This window comes from Procambarus clarkii, chromosome 54 (genome assembly GCF_040958095.1).
Source record: "Procambarus clarkii isolate CNS0578487 chromosome 54, FALCON_Pclarkii_2.0, whole genome shotgun sequence".
NCBI classification, from domain to species: domain Eukaryota; kingdom Metazoa; phylum Arthropoda; class Malacostraca; order Decapoda; family Cambaridae; genus Procambarus; species Procambarus clarkii.
The window spans coordinates 9498343-9514430 of record NC_091203.1 but is presented as its reverse complement, the minus strand read 5'-3'; the positions used below and the strand labels follow the sequence as shown (position 1 = coordinate 9514430).

At 49.0% G+C, this 16088-nt stretch overlaps 1 protein-coding gene across 2 annotated transcripts; it reads left to right on the top strand.

Annotated features, from left to right (window-relative positions):
- The first annotated feature begins 243 nt into the window (after window positions 1-243).
- Window positions 244-3468, top strand: LOC123771403 (uncharacterized). 2 transcript variants are annotated; one of them, XM_069305097.1, is made up of 4 exons: window positions 244-327; window positions 728-805; window positions 2566-3056; window positions 3274-3468. In XM_069305097.1, exons 2-4 carry the CDS (start codon window positions 728-730, stop codon window positions 3398-3400), a joined length of 696 nt encoding a protein of 231 aa, XP_069161198.1. In that variant the 5' UTR covers window positions 244-327; the 3' UTR covers window positions 3401-3468. The 2 variants fall into 2 exon arrangements, with proteins under 2 accessions (XP_069161198.1, XP_069161199.1); XM_069305098.1 differs by having other exon boundaries at window positions 248-327; window positions 2566-3045; window positions 3123-3468.
- Window positions 3469-16088: the final 12620 nt, after the last annotated feature.

The window sequence follows — 16088 nt, the reverse complement described above, 5'->3', positions numbered from 1 at the left end:
CACGACATAATTAAGAAACAAAGAACTTTTACAATAATTCAAGAAAGTTAGTGATATAATGTTAATGGGAAGGGAATGAAACAGTACCACTTTCTCCTGTTGTTGGCGCACTCGTCAATAGATGGAGTTGTTAGGCAGGGCGAGCGTCGGGTTGGGTGATACAAGATCTATATATTTTATAGAGAGCTTTCCTATCCTTCTTCTATAGTCTCTTGTTAGTGCGAGTGTTTATAGTGTGTGGGGAAGGCAACGAGTCGGGCCACCTTCCTGCACTTGACATTCAATCCCTAACTTCCTGTGGTGATAACACTCTCTTTGACCTTCAAGGTTTGTGTGTAAATAGATTAGTTTATTGTTATTTGTTTAGGTTTAATAGTGTTATGAAAGTGGCGTTGGATAACGTTTCTTGGTATTTACTTTTTTTTTTTTTAACACTGAAGCTGGTATATGGGTGTTAATGTTCTATCCTGCTAATTTGCCAGACTTCCCGTCGTCAGTACTCTAGTTATTTACGAAGATGATAAATTTCTGCTTATGACTAATGCCTGCGAAAAAGAAACTAGTAAAATTATCTTCATTGTCTTGCTACATTCATTTTCGGTAAACATCCACCCTCCAGCACTTTGTGCAACTTGCCAAGCTTTCTTGTATACCAATGTTAACTAGAACGGTTTTGCCGCATTGGGGACGTAGTTATTGATTTAACATAAACTACATTATTTGTCAGATGACCAATAGTTCCTGGCTAATATTGTGGACAACCCTGGTAGTCTCCCAGGTGCTTGTCGTTGCCCAAGTTGTTAACGTGAGTAAACGTGTTTTTATTTTCCTAAATATTTTGGTAAAATATTTTATTTTTCCTATAAATATGTAATTATTGTTAAACACTAGTTGTACCCTGCCATGTTTTGCCGAGCCACAGCCTCGTTTTCCCCACCATTCTACTCTCGTCCCCCAAACTTCCCCTCCCACCCCCCTCCCTTCCCATTCCCGTTCTTCCAACCATTTCCCTGGTCCGATGCGTTCCCAAATAATTTGTTCCCATCAGGAAAATTGGAACGGTAAAGAAAAGGTAAAAGAAATGGTTAATACGGAAGAGAAGTACTCGCCAAATGTGGCGTGTTAAACATCACAGCTCGCTTCAAAATGCCATGTCGGACAATAATTAAGTCTTGCTTCCATGAAAATTAATTTCATCGATGCAGTCCGTAACATTGAAATCGAATTGTAATAATTAGTATAGTGTTGCAATTACCTACAACAGGTAGCACATTATATATATATATATATATATATATATATATATATATATATATATATATATATATAAAATAATTGTCACAAATGGGGCTGGCATATAAAAAAAAACCTCTTACATATTACAATGGAACGTAGTCAAAATTTCAAACCAATCGTTGAACTTTCAGATAAGGAAATTTGAACATAACTTACATTTATACTATAAAATCTATATAGCATGTCACGCAGGCGCTGTTGGACGACCTTGGCGAGTCTCGAAGTGTTTAGTTGTGTATATGCTAGTTTTTCTAACTATACATAAAAGTTTAAACTTCCTTGTTGGGCTTAGCTGAAATTAATGAGATCGAATATCAGATTCTAAATATTTAAGGGAAAGTAGCACTTGTATGAAAGATTACAATATAGCATGACTTCAGTCTGTCGTAACCCTTAATTGTCTAATTATTAAATACTATTCTGGTCTTGGGATCCTTACCAGCCGTCATTTAATGGGTACGGACTGACCTTTTAATTGTAAGATTACAAAAGATAAACCAAACGCTGGAATTTAGTAAACTAGCCTTGCTATTTTGAGGATGCCCTAAAGCTTACAGCTTTAGACCTTATTTTAACAATGGAACCATTTTAAATTATCTTTAGCTTTTACATGTAAAGGGTCTAAGTTTGTATAGCATTTTACACTATTCGTCAATGGGTTTCCCTAGAGTTTCTTGTTTACAGTAAAGTTGACCTGATTCTACCAGAGAGTTGATGAGACTAAACGTTGATCTTGGTTACTGTATTGGGGCTCTACAGAGTGGGTTAAAACGCCAATAAACCTTTTGGTTATTTAATAATTTTGTTAACTGCAGATTCTTAACTGATACTTTTATCTAAATTTAAAGTTAATAGATCTTGATGGCGGTAGCTTGGATACTTGGATGTCATCACTTCTCAAAGAACACATCGGGAATGTGGGGTTCTGTTTCCCCTAAAGTTTCTTGAACTCTATTAAAGTTGAAAAATTACCTGGTTGACTGTTTGGTACCTGTGACATTTAGTAATCATTATTACATCATATCTTGCACAACCTCTTAAACCCACTAATCTTCACTTACTAATAAAAAAGTTCTAGCGCAGTTTTCTGGTTTATTGCCATACTATAAAACTTAGTGCCCCTTCATAGTTAATTCTAACTTTTCAAATGCTTAATAATGTATTTAGTGTAGGTGCCTCAGACTTGAATTTTAAGTATTTTACAAATTTAAGTTTTCTAATGGCTCTTAAATATGCACTTCAAACTGTTTTCTTCATCCAACCCATCAGCCTGCCTCTCCTTATGGCAGTCAGACCAGAGGACCAGGAGGTGCGGGTAGTGCCAGCTCTCAGGGGTCATCAGGTCAACATGGCAGCGGTTCAGTAGTACGTGGCGGCCTGGGCAGCGGTCCAGTTCTGGGTGCTGGAATAGGACTTGGCAGCAGTCAAGGAGTAGGTATTAACCTTGGCCAAGGAATCGGCAGCGGCCCAGCTGGCAGTTCTGGTCAAGGAATTGGCGGGAGTGGTGACAGGCCTGGACAGGTTAGCAGTGGACCTCTCGCTTCCTCTAGCAGTAGCGGTCCGGCTCCTTACGCTGGAGCTAGGTATGGCAGTCCACAAGTGAGCAGAGTTGACGCAGTATTTAACCCCACTGTCACCCAGCTCTTCACCATCGACCGCTTCGTCACCCTCACTGATCAGGCTTTCCAGAGTGTGGCTGTCACCCTCACTTCACTCACCGTTCAGACTGTCAGCACTGGAACACGCGCGGTGAGAACTTGGTATGTATTGTGACAAACGATGGTCTGGAGGCTGAGCTTAGACTAGCTAATTGTTGTCTTACACAGGTGGTACAGACGCCGGTGGATGACCGTGTCGCCCTCCAGACAACGGTAGTTGTCAGACCTTCAACATTAACGGTCACGTACGTGCAGTCAGACTTAACATAAACTGATTTATGTAAAGGTACTGGCTAATTGACAACTTTACTCCCCACAGGCTGTCGTACACGACAACGCTGGTGAGAACAAACATAAATACTAAGAGCACAGTATTCACGGACTACCGCACAGTCACAGACACGGTCCTCGTCCCCGGAGCTCGCTACGGTTATAGACAGCTTTAGCACGTCCATCCATGCCAAGATTTTAAAGAACGAAATATAAAGTATATTCAATAAAATGGCTTCTGGGTGATCATATTTTTTTCCCCCTTAAATGGCTAGATTAGTAGTCGTCGATAAAGATTTGCAAACATTATTGCAAAACGGTTCAATTCAGCAACAGCTGGTGGTCCAGAAGTTAAGCATTGTCAACCTGACTGACAGGTTCAGGTTGAATAAACTGAGGCATTGGGTTAATTATCTTGCAACCTCCTAACCAAATTTATTAACCAAGAAGTGTTGTCCTGGTCAGCACAACTCTCATAGGTTAATAAGCACTTCAATTAAATCTTGGTTCTATAATTGAAAATGTTGTGGGTGTGAAGTCTAAAACCCTTGCTGCTCATGCTCTCAAAGCATGAGTCGGTACGTGTCTTCTCGGCGACGCGACATTATTGGATGCAAAATGTGAAAGAATTGCAAACTAGAGTGTAACCAACGATATTCGGAGGCAAAGTTGCCTGTGACGAAGTGTTAATTCGTAGTGAATAGTGACCCCTAGAGTGAAAGGGGGGGTTAGACTTGTAAACCGTTGTCGGTAGACATTGATAGATAATTATTTAATTATCTATCAGAGAATCTTGAACCAGTTGCATGAAGTACCCTAGTTTACCTGGCTTGCTCAGGAGTACTCGGACAGCTGAAAGCACAACGAAGACTCGTTCCATAAGACTGAGACGAATAAGACGCAGGATAAAATGGTTCAGAGGGTCAAGAGTGCATCTCTTCCACCCGACAGTAGAAGATTGCGTGGAGTGGGTCTAAATGGTGTGGTAAATATGATTATTACTATCATCCATACGTGAGTACTTTTTAAAGTTAGCCCCCTCCCCGCTCAGCTCGTTGTCGCCGTGTGGGGGCTTCGTGGGCGGCTGCCGGAGTGTGATGCTCCTTAGGACAGTCCTGTCCTTTTCTAGCCTTGTGCTCCTGCTGCCGTCCTCTCCAATTCTGCTGGGCACCTTTTCCTTTTCCTCCTCCTCCCCTTCCGGCCCGTTGGCGTCGTGAGGGGGCTTGGTGGACGGCTGCCGGAGTGTGATGCTCCGTTGGGCAGTCCTCTGTCCTTTTCTGGCCTTGCACTCCTGCTGCTGTCTTCTCCAATTGTGCCGGATCGCTTTTCCTTTTCCTTATGTTTCGTTTTTCTCCCCCCTCTTCTCCTATCTGCTTGTCGTTTCCTGCTGACCTTTTGCTTGTTTTGGATTATTTCTTTGGACTTCTTCTATTTTGACGCCCGGGTGCTTGAGGAGGCATACTCTTGCACCCGTAGAACTGTAGTACCCGACGTCTCGAGCGAGGGGAACCTTTTATTGTCAATCCCCCTTTCGTCGCTGAACCCGATCTCGACGGACTGACGGTTCTTAAGGTGGCGTTTGTGGGGCGTATACTCACGACGCACCCCTAGGGGGCCCCGGCATGATCGGCGATAGCTTCCTGTTGGGTGTCCTGCCTCTAATTGTGGCTCCATGGTGGGTATGGGGGCACATTCGTGGATGAATTTGTCACTTTTCGTCTCTGTCGTTGAATGTTTCCGTTGTACCCTCTCAGGCTCGTGGGGTGGGCGACCAAGCCCCAGAGTCGGCCTGTATTGGAAGACCAGGCTCTGTAGCTCCCGCTGCGTTGGGCCCCGACCTTGCTCCTCCTTTGACCGTCCTGACTTCTTCCCCCAGCTCCCCTCCCTCCTCTGAGGTTGGGTCGAGCCTCCAGCCCCCGGTGGTGACCACTTCGTCCCCTGGTGTGGCTAAGTCTTTCGTTGTGACTACTGCGCCTTTTGACCCCTCTCTCTCTAGGGGTTCTCAACGCCGTTCGCACCCCAACCGCACTCGCTCGATTCCTTCCCGTGCTGATGCGTATCAGGCCTTGTTTGGTCCTGCTTCATGGGCCAAATACTTTGATCTCCTCCCTCTTGATTCTGCGCCTCCTGACGATTTCTCCCTCCATCGGCATCTTGTAGATTCCGTGGATGCGTGTGTTACTTTCAACCCCACTCGTCTCGGTACACGTGTCGTTGCTGCTCCTTCTCAGGATGCGGCTTCCCGCTTGGCTGCCTTATCTTGCCTTGGCGAGATCCCTGTTCGGGTCTCCAAGAATGTTCAGATGAATGCCAGTGTTGGCACTATTCTCGTCCCGCCCCATGTTGCAAACCGGTGTTCGGAATCTGCAGATTGCCACGATGATATTCGGCATATCCTTGATGCCAAAGGCCATTCTGTCCTCCAGGTTGACTCGTTTACTCGTCCCCCTCGTGGTCGTCGCCGTCAACCCCTTCGTATTGTCGAAGATCACCTTGATGGTAGGACCCTTCCATCCTCTGTCATTCTTGCTGGTGCTAGGTACTCTGTCCAGGAGTATATTCCTTCTCCTTGGCTTTGTAACAAGTGCTGGAGGCTTGGGCATGGTGCCCTCCGCTGCTCTGGGACTGTCTCTCTGTCCTTTGTGTGGGGGTGAAGGTCACTAAGTCGGAGTGCACTTCTCCCCAAGCTCGCTGCCTCAACTGCGGTGAGGCCCATCCTACCTTCTCCCGTGCCTGTATCCATTACAAGCTTGAGGTGGCCGTCCTCAACTGAAGCACCGGGAGCGTTTATCTTTTCCTGAGGCGAGGCGCTAGGTTCGCCGGCTCCCGCCTTATGCTAACGTCTCTTACGCTCGCGTGTTGCGCTCTTCCTCTCCTCGTCCTTCCCTCCTTCCTCAGACTCGCAACCGTTTCCGGGCCTTGGACCCCTGATACACCCACTGCCCCCTCCTCTGTTCCTTTGATTTCTGTCCCGAAGGGTTCCCATCCTGGTCCTCTGTCTGGGGTTCCCCTTCTTTCTACCCGGTCTGTCGTGTCTCCTGTGTCTAGTCCCCTCGTCTCCCTCCGATCGTCCTTCCCATCCTCTTCCTCCATCTATTGGCTTTCCCCGCCGCCTGTCGGTGCAGGCGAATGTCCATCGCTCTCCTAACGGCCGTCGTGTGTGCTCTCATTCAGCTTCTCCTGTTGAGACACTGGAATCCGTTGCCTGGTATGTAGTTGCTGTGACACCGGTCTCTTTAAGTCAGAAGCGTAAGCCTGGCTCCTCTCCTTCCTCCTCCCTGGCAGGTAAGAAGGCTTCGCTTTCTTCCTTGGCCCCTACTTCTGGCTCTGTTGCTCCTTCCCCTCCCATTTCTGTGCTTCCGCCCCCTGTTCCTGCTATGGAGGTTTCTTTGGCCCCTGCTTCCGTTTCAGTTGCTGCCCATGCTGCGGTGCGCTCCCCTCTTTCTACTCCCCCTCTGCCTGCTGCTGTCCTTGACTGCTCCTCTCCGTTGTCTCCTCCTCTTCCTCCTCCTCCGGACCCCGCCCGCCGGCTACCTCTGGTCTGTTGTCCCGCTTCCTTCCCTCCGTCTTTGCTCAGTTTACCCATGCCCCCTAACCCTGACATTGCTGACCCTGATATTCTTTAACGTGCTGTGTTGCTCTTTCACCTTTGTTTCTTCCTTGTTCTCTGTTGTTGTCCTTTCCCTTCTCGTCGATGTCTATTCTTCAATGGAACGTTCGAGGTTACTACGCCAGTTTCCTCGAACTCCAACTTCTGATTTCGCGGTTTTCGCCCCTTTGTGTCTGTCTCCAGGAGCCGATGCTTGGTGCTCGTCCTGGTCGTTTTCGTGGCTATTCCTTTCTCTCTTCCCCCCCCCCCCCCAGCCGTTGCTGGGGCTCCAAATTCTTCTGCTCTCTTGATCCCCGCTGATGTTCCCTTTGTTCCTTTGTCTCTCCATTGTTCTGCTGCTCGTATCGTTGTGAGGAAATGGTACACAGTTTGTTCCATTTATCTCCCCCCCAAGTGTCCCGCTTTCTCTTCCTGATTTGAAACACCTCTTGGTCTCCTTACCGGAGCCTGTGCACCTGCTGGGTGACTTCAATTGTCGTCATTATCTTTGGGGTGATGTTCTGACGAATACGCGGGGTCGCCTACTTGAGCCGTTTCTCCTCTCTTCTTCCCTGTCTCTTCTGAATTCTGGTGAGCCCACTCATTTGGACTCTCGGACTCGCACCCTTTCCTGTATTGATCTTTCTCTCTGCTCTTCTTCTCTTTACTTAGATTTCACGTGGCAGGTTCTTGATGACCTCCATGGCAGTGATCATTTCCCTCTCCTTGTTTCCTTTTTCTCGTTTTGCCCTTCCCTCTCTTTTCCTAGGTGGCAGTTTACTAAAGCGGAATGGAACCTATTTACCCTCAGTGCTGCTCTCTCTGACCTCTCCCTTCGGCCTCTCATCCTTTTTCATGACACTGTCTTCGACGCTGCCCTCCGCTCTATTCCTCGCTCTTCCTCTCGGGGTCCACGGAAGTGCGTTTCCTGGTGGAATGCGGACTGTGCTCGGGCTGTCTGCTGTAAGCGTTCAGCCTGGAAGAGGCACCGCCGTCGGCAGAAGACCGATTCTTTTCTTTTCTTTCGGAAAGCGAGTGTGGTGGCCCATAGGGCCGTCCGTACGTCTAAACGTGAATGTTGGACTTCTTATGTCTCCACAATTACGTCCGAAACTCCCCTGCCACAGATCTGGAGGCGTATCCGCAAGATTGCGGGTAAGATCGTTCCCGATGTTTCCCCGGTCCTTCACCTCCGTGGTACTCTTGTGGCGGACCCGTTGCAGGTCGCTACCGAACTGGGTTCTCACTTTTCTTCTGTTAGCTCTGGTCTTCATCTTCCCCAATCTTTCCTTCTTCGTAAACCTGTCCTTGAGTCTCGTCCTTTAGATTTCTTACTGCTTTTGCTACGAAGACCTCCGTTGTTGCCGTCCTTTTTGACCTGGAAAAGGCTTACGACACCACTTGGCGGTATCATATTTTATCTCAACTTCATTCTTTTGGCCTTCGTGGTCATCTCCCACTCTTTCTCCGCAGCTTCCTCTCTCGTCGTTCCTTTCGGGTGCGCCTTGGTGCCGCTCTCTCTGCCTCTTTTCAGCAATACGAAGGTGTGCCCCAGGGTAGTGTTCTGAGCACTACTCTTTTTCTGGTTGGCCTCAATGGTCTTCTTTCCTCTCTTCCTTCAGGTGTCTTCTCTGCTCTCTTATGTCGATGATCTTACCCTTTGCTGTCATGGTGATGATTCGCCTCTCCTTCAGCGCCGGCTTCAACTTGCAATTGATGCAGTGTCGTCTTGGGCCACTGATCATGGCTTCAAGTTCTCTACTTCTAAGACTTGTGTAATGACTTTTACTCGGAAACGGGTCGTTCTTCGTCCCTCTTTGTCACTTCATGGTCATCCCCTTGAATACAAAGATTCCGCGAAGCTTTTGGGGTTATTCCTTGACACTCGTTTGTCTTGGTCTCCCCATATCTCTTACCTCCGTGTTGAGTGCTCTAAGGCCCTTACCCTCCTTCGGGTCTTGTCCCATACATCTTGGGGGGCAGATAGGCGCACTCTCCTTGCTTTACATTCCTCTCTCGTCCTGTCTAAGCTCGATTATGGTTGCCCTGCTTACTCGTCTGCTTCTCCTTCTACTCTTCGCCGTCTTGATGCTTTGCACCATACTGGGCTGCGCCTCAGTTCTGGTGCCTTTCGTTCGACTCCCGTCCTTAGCTTGTATGTTGACACTGGCTTCCTGTCTCTCCAAGACCGCCGTGATCGCTACTGTCTTCGATATCTTGCGCTGTCCATACAACATCCTTCCTCTCGCCTCTGTCGTTCTTTAACATTTACCCCTCCTGCGGTTCCTGTTCCTCTTCACCACCTCCCTCTTTCTGTCCGGTTATCTCGCCTACAGGATTCTCTTTCCGTTCATATTTCTAATGTTTCTCCTCATGTTATTCCTTCTTTGCCCCCGTGGAGATTCCCTCTTCCGCGGTTTTGTACTTCCTTGACCCGTATCACTAAAGCTTTTACCCCTCCTACGGTTCTAAAACGCCTTTTCCATGAGCACTTTTCTTCTCACTCCCGCTCCGTTTCTGTCTTCACTGATGGGTCTAAGTCTGCGGACGGTGTTGGCTACTCTGTTGTTTTTCCTGATCACACTTATATGTGTCACTTACCTCCGGAGACTAGCATCTTTACAGCGGAGCTTTATGCTATTCTCTATGCTCTTCGTCTCCTGCTTTCTCGTTGTCAGTCTTCCTTTGTAGTTGTTGTTGACTCTCGTAGTGCCCTCATGGCTCTTGGGTCCTTTAATCCAGTTCATCCAGTAGTTGTCGAGATCCAGCATTGGCTGTTTCTTGTTCACAGTAAATTTAAGTCGGTTGAGTTTTGTTGGGTTCCCTGCCATATTGGTGTGTCTTTAAATGAGCGTGCGGATGCTGCTGCCAAGGAAGCTGTCCGCTCTTGTCCCATCTCTCGTAAAGGCATTCCGTATTCCGACTTTTACCCGGTTATCCATTCCTCAGTCCTTACCCGTTGGCAGGCTTCTTGGTTGTCTCTTACTGGTAACAAGCTACGTACTCTTAAATGTTGTTTCCACGTGGCCGTCCTCCTTCCACCGTAACCGGCGGTGGGAAACAGCTCTGGCGAGATTGCGTATTGGCCATACTCGCTTAACCCATGGTCACTTGATGGAGCGCCGCCCGGCTCCTTATTGTCCTAGTTGCATTGTCCCTCTTACGGTTGTGCATGTCCTTCTTGAATGTCCTGACTTCCAGGACGAGCGTGTGTCTTGCTTTCCGACCGCCCCTCGCGGTCACCTGTCCCTCAATAGAATTCTTGGTGACTCGGATACTTTTGATATCGTTCGCCTTATGCGTTTTTGTTCTCGTATTGGCATCCTAGGTGATATTTAGCGCCCTCTGATTATTCTGTGCATTTGATGGTGCTACATAGTCTTCCTGGTTTGGTGCCTTCTTTTGATAATTACTTACTTACTCACGACGCACCCCTAGGGGGCCCCGGCATGATGTGCAATGACTTCTTGTTGGGTGTCCTGCCTCTAATTGTGGCTCCATGAGGGGTGTGGGGGGCACATTCGTGTATGAATATTTTTATCTTCGTACCTATGTCTAATTCTGTTCCTCATTTACTTTCTCAGGCTCGTGGGGTGGGCGACAAAGCCCCCGAGTCAGTCCGTATTGGAAGACCGGGCTCATTAGCCTCCTCTACATTGGGCCCTAACCTTGCTCCTGCTTTGGCCTCTCCTGACTACTTTCCTCGGCTCCCCTCCCTCCTCTGTGGTTGGGTCGAGCCCCAAGCCCCCAGTGGTGACTACCTCGTCTCCTGGCACGGCTCAGTCTCTTGTTGTGACTACTGTGCCTTTTAACCCCTCTCTGGGGGTTCTCAACGCCGTCCTCGACACGGCCGCACTCACTCGATTCCTTCCCGTTCTGATGCATATCAAGCCTTGTTTGGTCCTGTTTCGTGGGCCAAATACTTTGATCTCCTCCCTCTTGATTCTGCACCTCCTGACGATTTCTCCCTAAATAGGGACCTTGTTGATAAAGTGGAGGCCTCTGTCACCATCAACCCCACCCGTCTCGATACATGTGTCGTTGCTGCTCCTTCTCACGATGCGGCCTCCCGCTAGGCTGCTTTATCCTGCTTTGGCGAAACCCCTGTTCGGGTCTCCAAGAATGCTCGGTTGAATGCCAGTGTTGGCACTATTCTCCTCCCGCCCCATGTTGCGATCGGTGTTCGGAATCTGCAGCACTACTATGATATTCAGCATATCCATGAGGCCCAGGGCCATTCAGTCCTCCGGGAAGACACGTTTGCTCGTTCCCCTCGCGGTCGTTGCCATCAACCCCTTCGGGTTGTGAAGATTACCTTCGATGGTAGGACCATTCCACCCTCTGTCATTCTTGCTGGTGCCTGGTGCTCTGTCCAAGAGTACATTCCTTCTCCTAGGCTCTGTAACAAGTGCTGGAGGTCTGGGCATGGAGCCCTCCGCTGCTCTGGGTCTGTCTTTGTCCTTTGTGTGGGGGTGAAGGTCACTAAGTCGGAGTGCTCTTCTCCCCAGGCTCGTTGCCTCAATTGCAGTGAGGCCCATCCTGCCTTCTCCCGTGCGTGTCTCCATTACAAGCTTGAGGCAGCCGTCCTCAACCTGAAGCACCAGGAGCGTTTATCTTTTCCTGAGGCGAGGCGCCAGGTTCGCCAGCTCCCGCCTTATGCTAACGACTCTTATGCTTGCGTGTTGCGATCTTCCTTTCCCCGTCCTTCCCACGTTTCTCAGACAAGTAACCGTTTCCGGGCATTGGACCCTGATATGCCCACTGCCCCCTCCTATGTTCCTTAGAGTTCTGTCCCGAAGGGTCCCCTTCCTGGTCCTTTATCTGGGGTTCCCCTTCTTTCTACCCGGTCTGTCATGTCGCCTGTGTCCTCTTCCTCGTCTCCCTCCAATCCTCCTCCCCATCCTTCCCCTCCGTCTATTGACTCTCCCCGCAGCCTGTCGGTGCGGGCTGATGTCCATCGCTCTCCAAACGGCCGTCGTGTGTGCTCTCGTTTAGCTTCTGTTGAGACGCTGGAATCCGTTGCCCAATATGTGGTTGCTGGGACACCTGTGTCTTTAAGTGAGAAGCGTAAGCCTGGTTCCTCTCCTTCCTCCTCCCCACCGGGTAAGAAGGCTTCGCTTTCTTCCTCGTCCCCTACTTCTGCCTCTATCGCTCCTTCCCCTCCCATTTCAGTGGTTGTGCCCCCTGTTCCTGCTATGGAGGTTTCTTTGGCCCTCGCTACCCTCTCGGTTGCTGCCCTTGCTGAGGTGCGCTCCCCTCTTCCTACCCCCCCCCCCTCTTTCTGCTGCTGTCCTTGGCTGCTCCTCTCGGTTGTCTCCTCTTCCTCCTCCTCCGGACCCCACCCATCCACTTCTGGTCTGTTCTCCCGCTTCCTTCCCTCCATCTTTGCTCAGTTTACCCATGCCCCCTAACCCTGACTTTGCTGATCCCTGAGAACGCCGAGTCTACCCTGGCCACAGGTCAGCCACAACACAGGTCCACTGGGGGCACCGTCGTGGAGGCCGTCAACCACACGTCCAGCAGGTCTGCTGGCAGGTACTGAGCCACCAAGGCTGGTACGGCCACTCCACGAACGATATAAGGGGTACGCCCTAGACAGGAGTCTCGTGTGATATCACCAATCATCACCCTCCTGTCCTCAATACCCCAGTGGATTATCGTCTCCAACCGTCGGTCCCGGGTAAATCCTTCCACTGCCACTCCACTGGCAGGCTTAACACACCACAGTGTTCTTCCGGGGGGACGACGTCACGACAGCTGCAGCAAACTTCACTGTATGGAGACTGGCTGCCTCGGGTAGACTGACTCCACCTTCAACACAGTGGTCCCAGGTCGGCTCTGTAAGCAGACACGTCATTAATAACCGGGACACTAATACACCACACTCACAGGCTCAGATACAAACGCCCGACATATCCACTCCATAGACGTCTGATCTTCTTTTACGTGCTATGTTGCTCTGTCGACTTCGTTTCTTCCTTGTTCTTTGGTGTTGTCCTTTCTCTTCTCGTCGATGTCTATTCTTCAATGGAACGTTCGTGGTTATTACGCCAATTTCCTTGAACTCCAACTTTTGATTTCTCGGTTTTTGCCCCTTTCTGTCTGTCTCCAGGAGCTGATGCTTGGTGCTCGTCCTGCTCGATTTCGTGGCTATTCCTTTCTCTCCCCCCCAGCTGTTGCTGGGGCTCCTAATTCTTCTGCTCTCTTGATTCGCTCTGATGTTCCCTTTGTCCCCTTACTTTTTCCTTCACCTCTCCATTGTTCTGTTGCTCGTATCTTTGTGGGGAAATGGTACACAGTTTGTTCCATTTATATCCCCCGAGTGTTCCGCTTTCTCTTCCTGATCTGAAACGCCTACTGGACTCCTTGCAGGAGCCTGTGCTCCTTCTTTGTGATTTCAATTGTCGTCATTCCCTTTGGGGTGATATTTTGACGAACACCCGAGGTCGCTTTCGTGAGCTGTTTATCCTCTCTTCTTCCCTGTCTCCTCTGAATTCTGGCGAGCCCACGCATTTGAACTCTCGGACTCGCACACTTACCTGTCTTGATCTTTCTCTTTGCTCGTCTTCTCTTTACTTAGATTTCACGTGGCAGGTTCTTGATGACCTCCATGGCAGTGACCATTTCCCCATCCTTGTTTCCTTTTTCTCTTTTTGCCCTCTCCTCTCCTTCCCTAGGTGGCAGTTTGCGAAAGCGGAATGGAACCTATTTACCCTCAGTGCTGCTCTCTCTGAACCCTCCCTTCTGTTCTCCTTTTTCATTACGCTGTCTTCAACGCTGCCCTCCTCTCTATTCCTCGCTCTTCCTCTCGGGGTCCACGGAAGTGCGTTCCCTGGTGGAATGCAGATTGTGCACGGGCTATCCACTGTAAGCATGCAGCCTGGAAGACACCGCCGTCGGCAGACAGCCAATTCTTTTCTTTCAGAAGGCGAGTGCGGTGGCCCATAGGGCTATCCGTATGGCTAAACTTGGATGTTGGGCATCTTATGTCTCCACCATTACGTCCGAAACTCCTCTGCCACAGATCTGGAAGCGTATCCACAAATATAGCGAGTAAGTTCGTTCCCGATGTTTCACCTGTCCTTCTCCTCTGTGGTACTCTTGTCGCAGACCCGTTGCAGGTTGCTACTGAACTGAGTTCCTACTTTTCTTCTGTTAACTCTGGTCTTCATCATCCCCAATTTTTCCTACTTCGTAAATCTGTCCTTGAATTTCGTCTTTTCGATTTCTGCACTCGACTTCGATTTCCCTATAACGATCCCTTCTCTCTCTCTCAACTTCGTTCTGCCCTGGCCCACTGCGGTTCTACGGCAGCGGGCTCCGATGGCATTCATTATGAGATGCTATGCCATCTCCCTCCTTGCACGTTTCAATATTTACTGAGTTTGTATAATCGGATCTGGGAGTCGTCGTCAGTCCCTGAGGATTTGCTCCATGCCATTGTCCTCCCTGTTTGCAAACCAGGGTCTCTGGAAACATCCCCTAAGGACTTTCGCCCTATTGCCTTACAAGTTGCGTCTGCAAACTCTTTGACCGTAAGGGTAACGTTCGTCTAATGTGGTTCCTTGAACACCAGCACCACCTCTCCCTTCTCAATTTGGTTTCCGCATGTGCCGCAGCACAACAGATGTCTTGGTGAACTTGGAGGTCAATATTCGTACTGCTTTTGCTGCGAAGACCTCCGTTGTTGCCGTCCTTTTTGACCTGGAAAAGGCTTACGACACCACTTGGCATTATCATATTCTATCCGAGCTTTATTCTTTTGACCTTCGTGGTCATCTCCCTCTTATTTTTCCGCAGCTTCCTCTCTCGTCGTTCCTTTCGGGTGAGGCTTGGTACCGCTCTCTCTGCCTCTTTTCAGCAATACGAAGGTATGCCCCACGGTAGTGTTCTGAGCACTACTCTTTTTCTGGTTGCCCTCAATGGTCTTGTTTCCTCTTTTCCTTCAGGCATCTTCTTCACTCCCAATGTCGATGATTTACCGTTTGCTGTCAGGGTGATGATTCGCCTCTCTTTCAACGCCGGCTTCAACTTGCGATTGATACCGTGTCATCTTGGGCCACCGATCATGGCTTAAAGTTCTCTACTTCTAAGACTTGTGCCATGACTTTTACGCAGAAATGGGTCGTTCTTCGTCTCTCTTTGTCACTTTATGGTCATTCCCTTTAGTACAAAGATTCCGCGAAGCTTTTAGGGTTATTCTTTGACACTTGTTTGTCTTGGTCTTCAAATATCTCTTACCTCTGTGTTGAGTGCCTAAGGCCCTCGCCCTCCTTCGGATATTGTCCCATACTTCTTGGGGAGTGGATAGGCGCACTCTCCTTGCTTTTCATTCCCCTCTCGTCGTGTCTAAGCTCGATTATGGTTGCCCTGCTTACTCATCTGCTTCTCCTTCTACTCTTCACCGTCTTGATACTTTGCACCATACTGGGTTGCGCTTCAGTTCTGGTGCCTTTCGTTCGACTCCCGTCCTCAGCTTGTATGTTGAAACTGGCTTCCTGTCTCTCTAGATTCGCCGTGATCGCTACAGTCTTCGCTATCTTCCGCGATCCTTACAGCATCCTCACTCTCGCCTCTATCGTGCTTTGACTTTTACCCCTCCTGTAGTTCCTGTTCCTCTTCACCACCTTCCTCTTTCTGTCTGTTTGTCTCGCTTACAAGATTCTCTTTCGTTATGTTTTACTAATGTTTCTCCTCGTATTGTTCCATCCTTGCCCCCGTGGAGGGTCCCCCTTCCCAAATTTTGTACTTCTCTGACCTGCATCACTAAAGCTTTTACCCCTCCTACAGTTCTGAAACGCCTCTTCCTTGAGCACTTTTTTTCTCACTCCCACTCCGTTCCCATCCTCACCGACTGGTCAAAGTCTGCTGACAATGTGAGCTACTCTGTTGTATTTCCTGACCACACTTATATGTGTCGCCTTCCTCCAGAGGCTAGCATCTTCACAGTAGAACTCTATGCTATTCTCTATGCTCTTTGTCTCCTGCTTTCCTGGTGTCAATCCTCCTTCGTGGTGGTAGTTGACTCTCGTAGTGCCCTCATAGCTTTAGGGTCCTTTAATCCGGTCCACCCGGTGGTCATCCAGATTCAACATTGGCTGTTTCTTATCTCCAGTAAATTTAAGTCAGTTGTGTTTTGCGGGGTTCCCAGCCATGTTCGTATCTCTTTAAATGAGCGTACAGATGCTGCTGCTAAGGACGCTATCCGCCCTTGTCCCATCTCCCATAAAGGTATTCCTTATTCCGACTTTTACCCAGTTATTCATGCCTCCATC

What these genes read in the sequence shown, in the direction of transcription:
- LOC123771403 (XM_069305097.1), top strand. Translation starts at nt 728, where the DNA reads ATGACCAATAGTTCCTGGCTAATATTGTGGACAACCCTGGTAGTCTCC. An exon ending in TCGTTGCCCAAGTTGTTAAC is followed by an intron (nt 806 to 2,565) that starts GTGAGTAAACGT and finishes CCAACCCATCAG; the next exon opens with CCTGCCTCTCCTTATGGCAG. An exon ending in ACACGCGCGGTGAGAACTTG is followed by an intron (nt 3,057 to 3,273) that starts GTATGTATTGTG and finishes TACTCCCCACAG; the next exon opens with GCTGTCGTACACGACAACGC.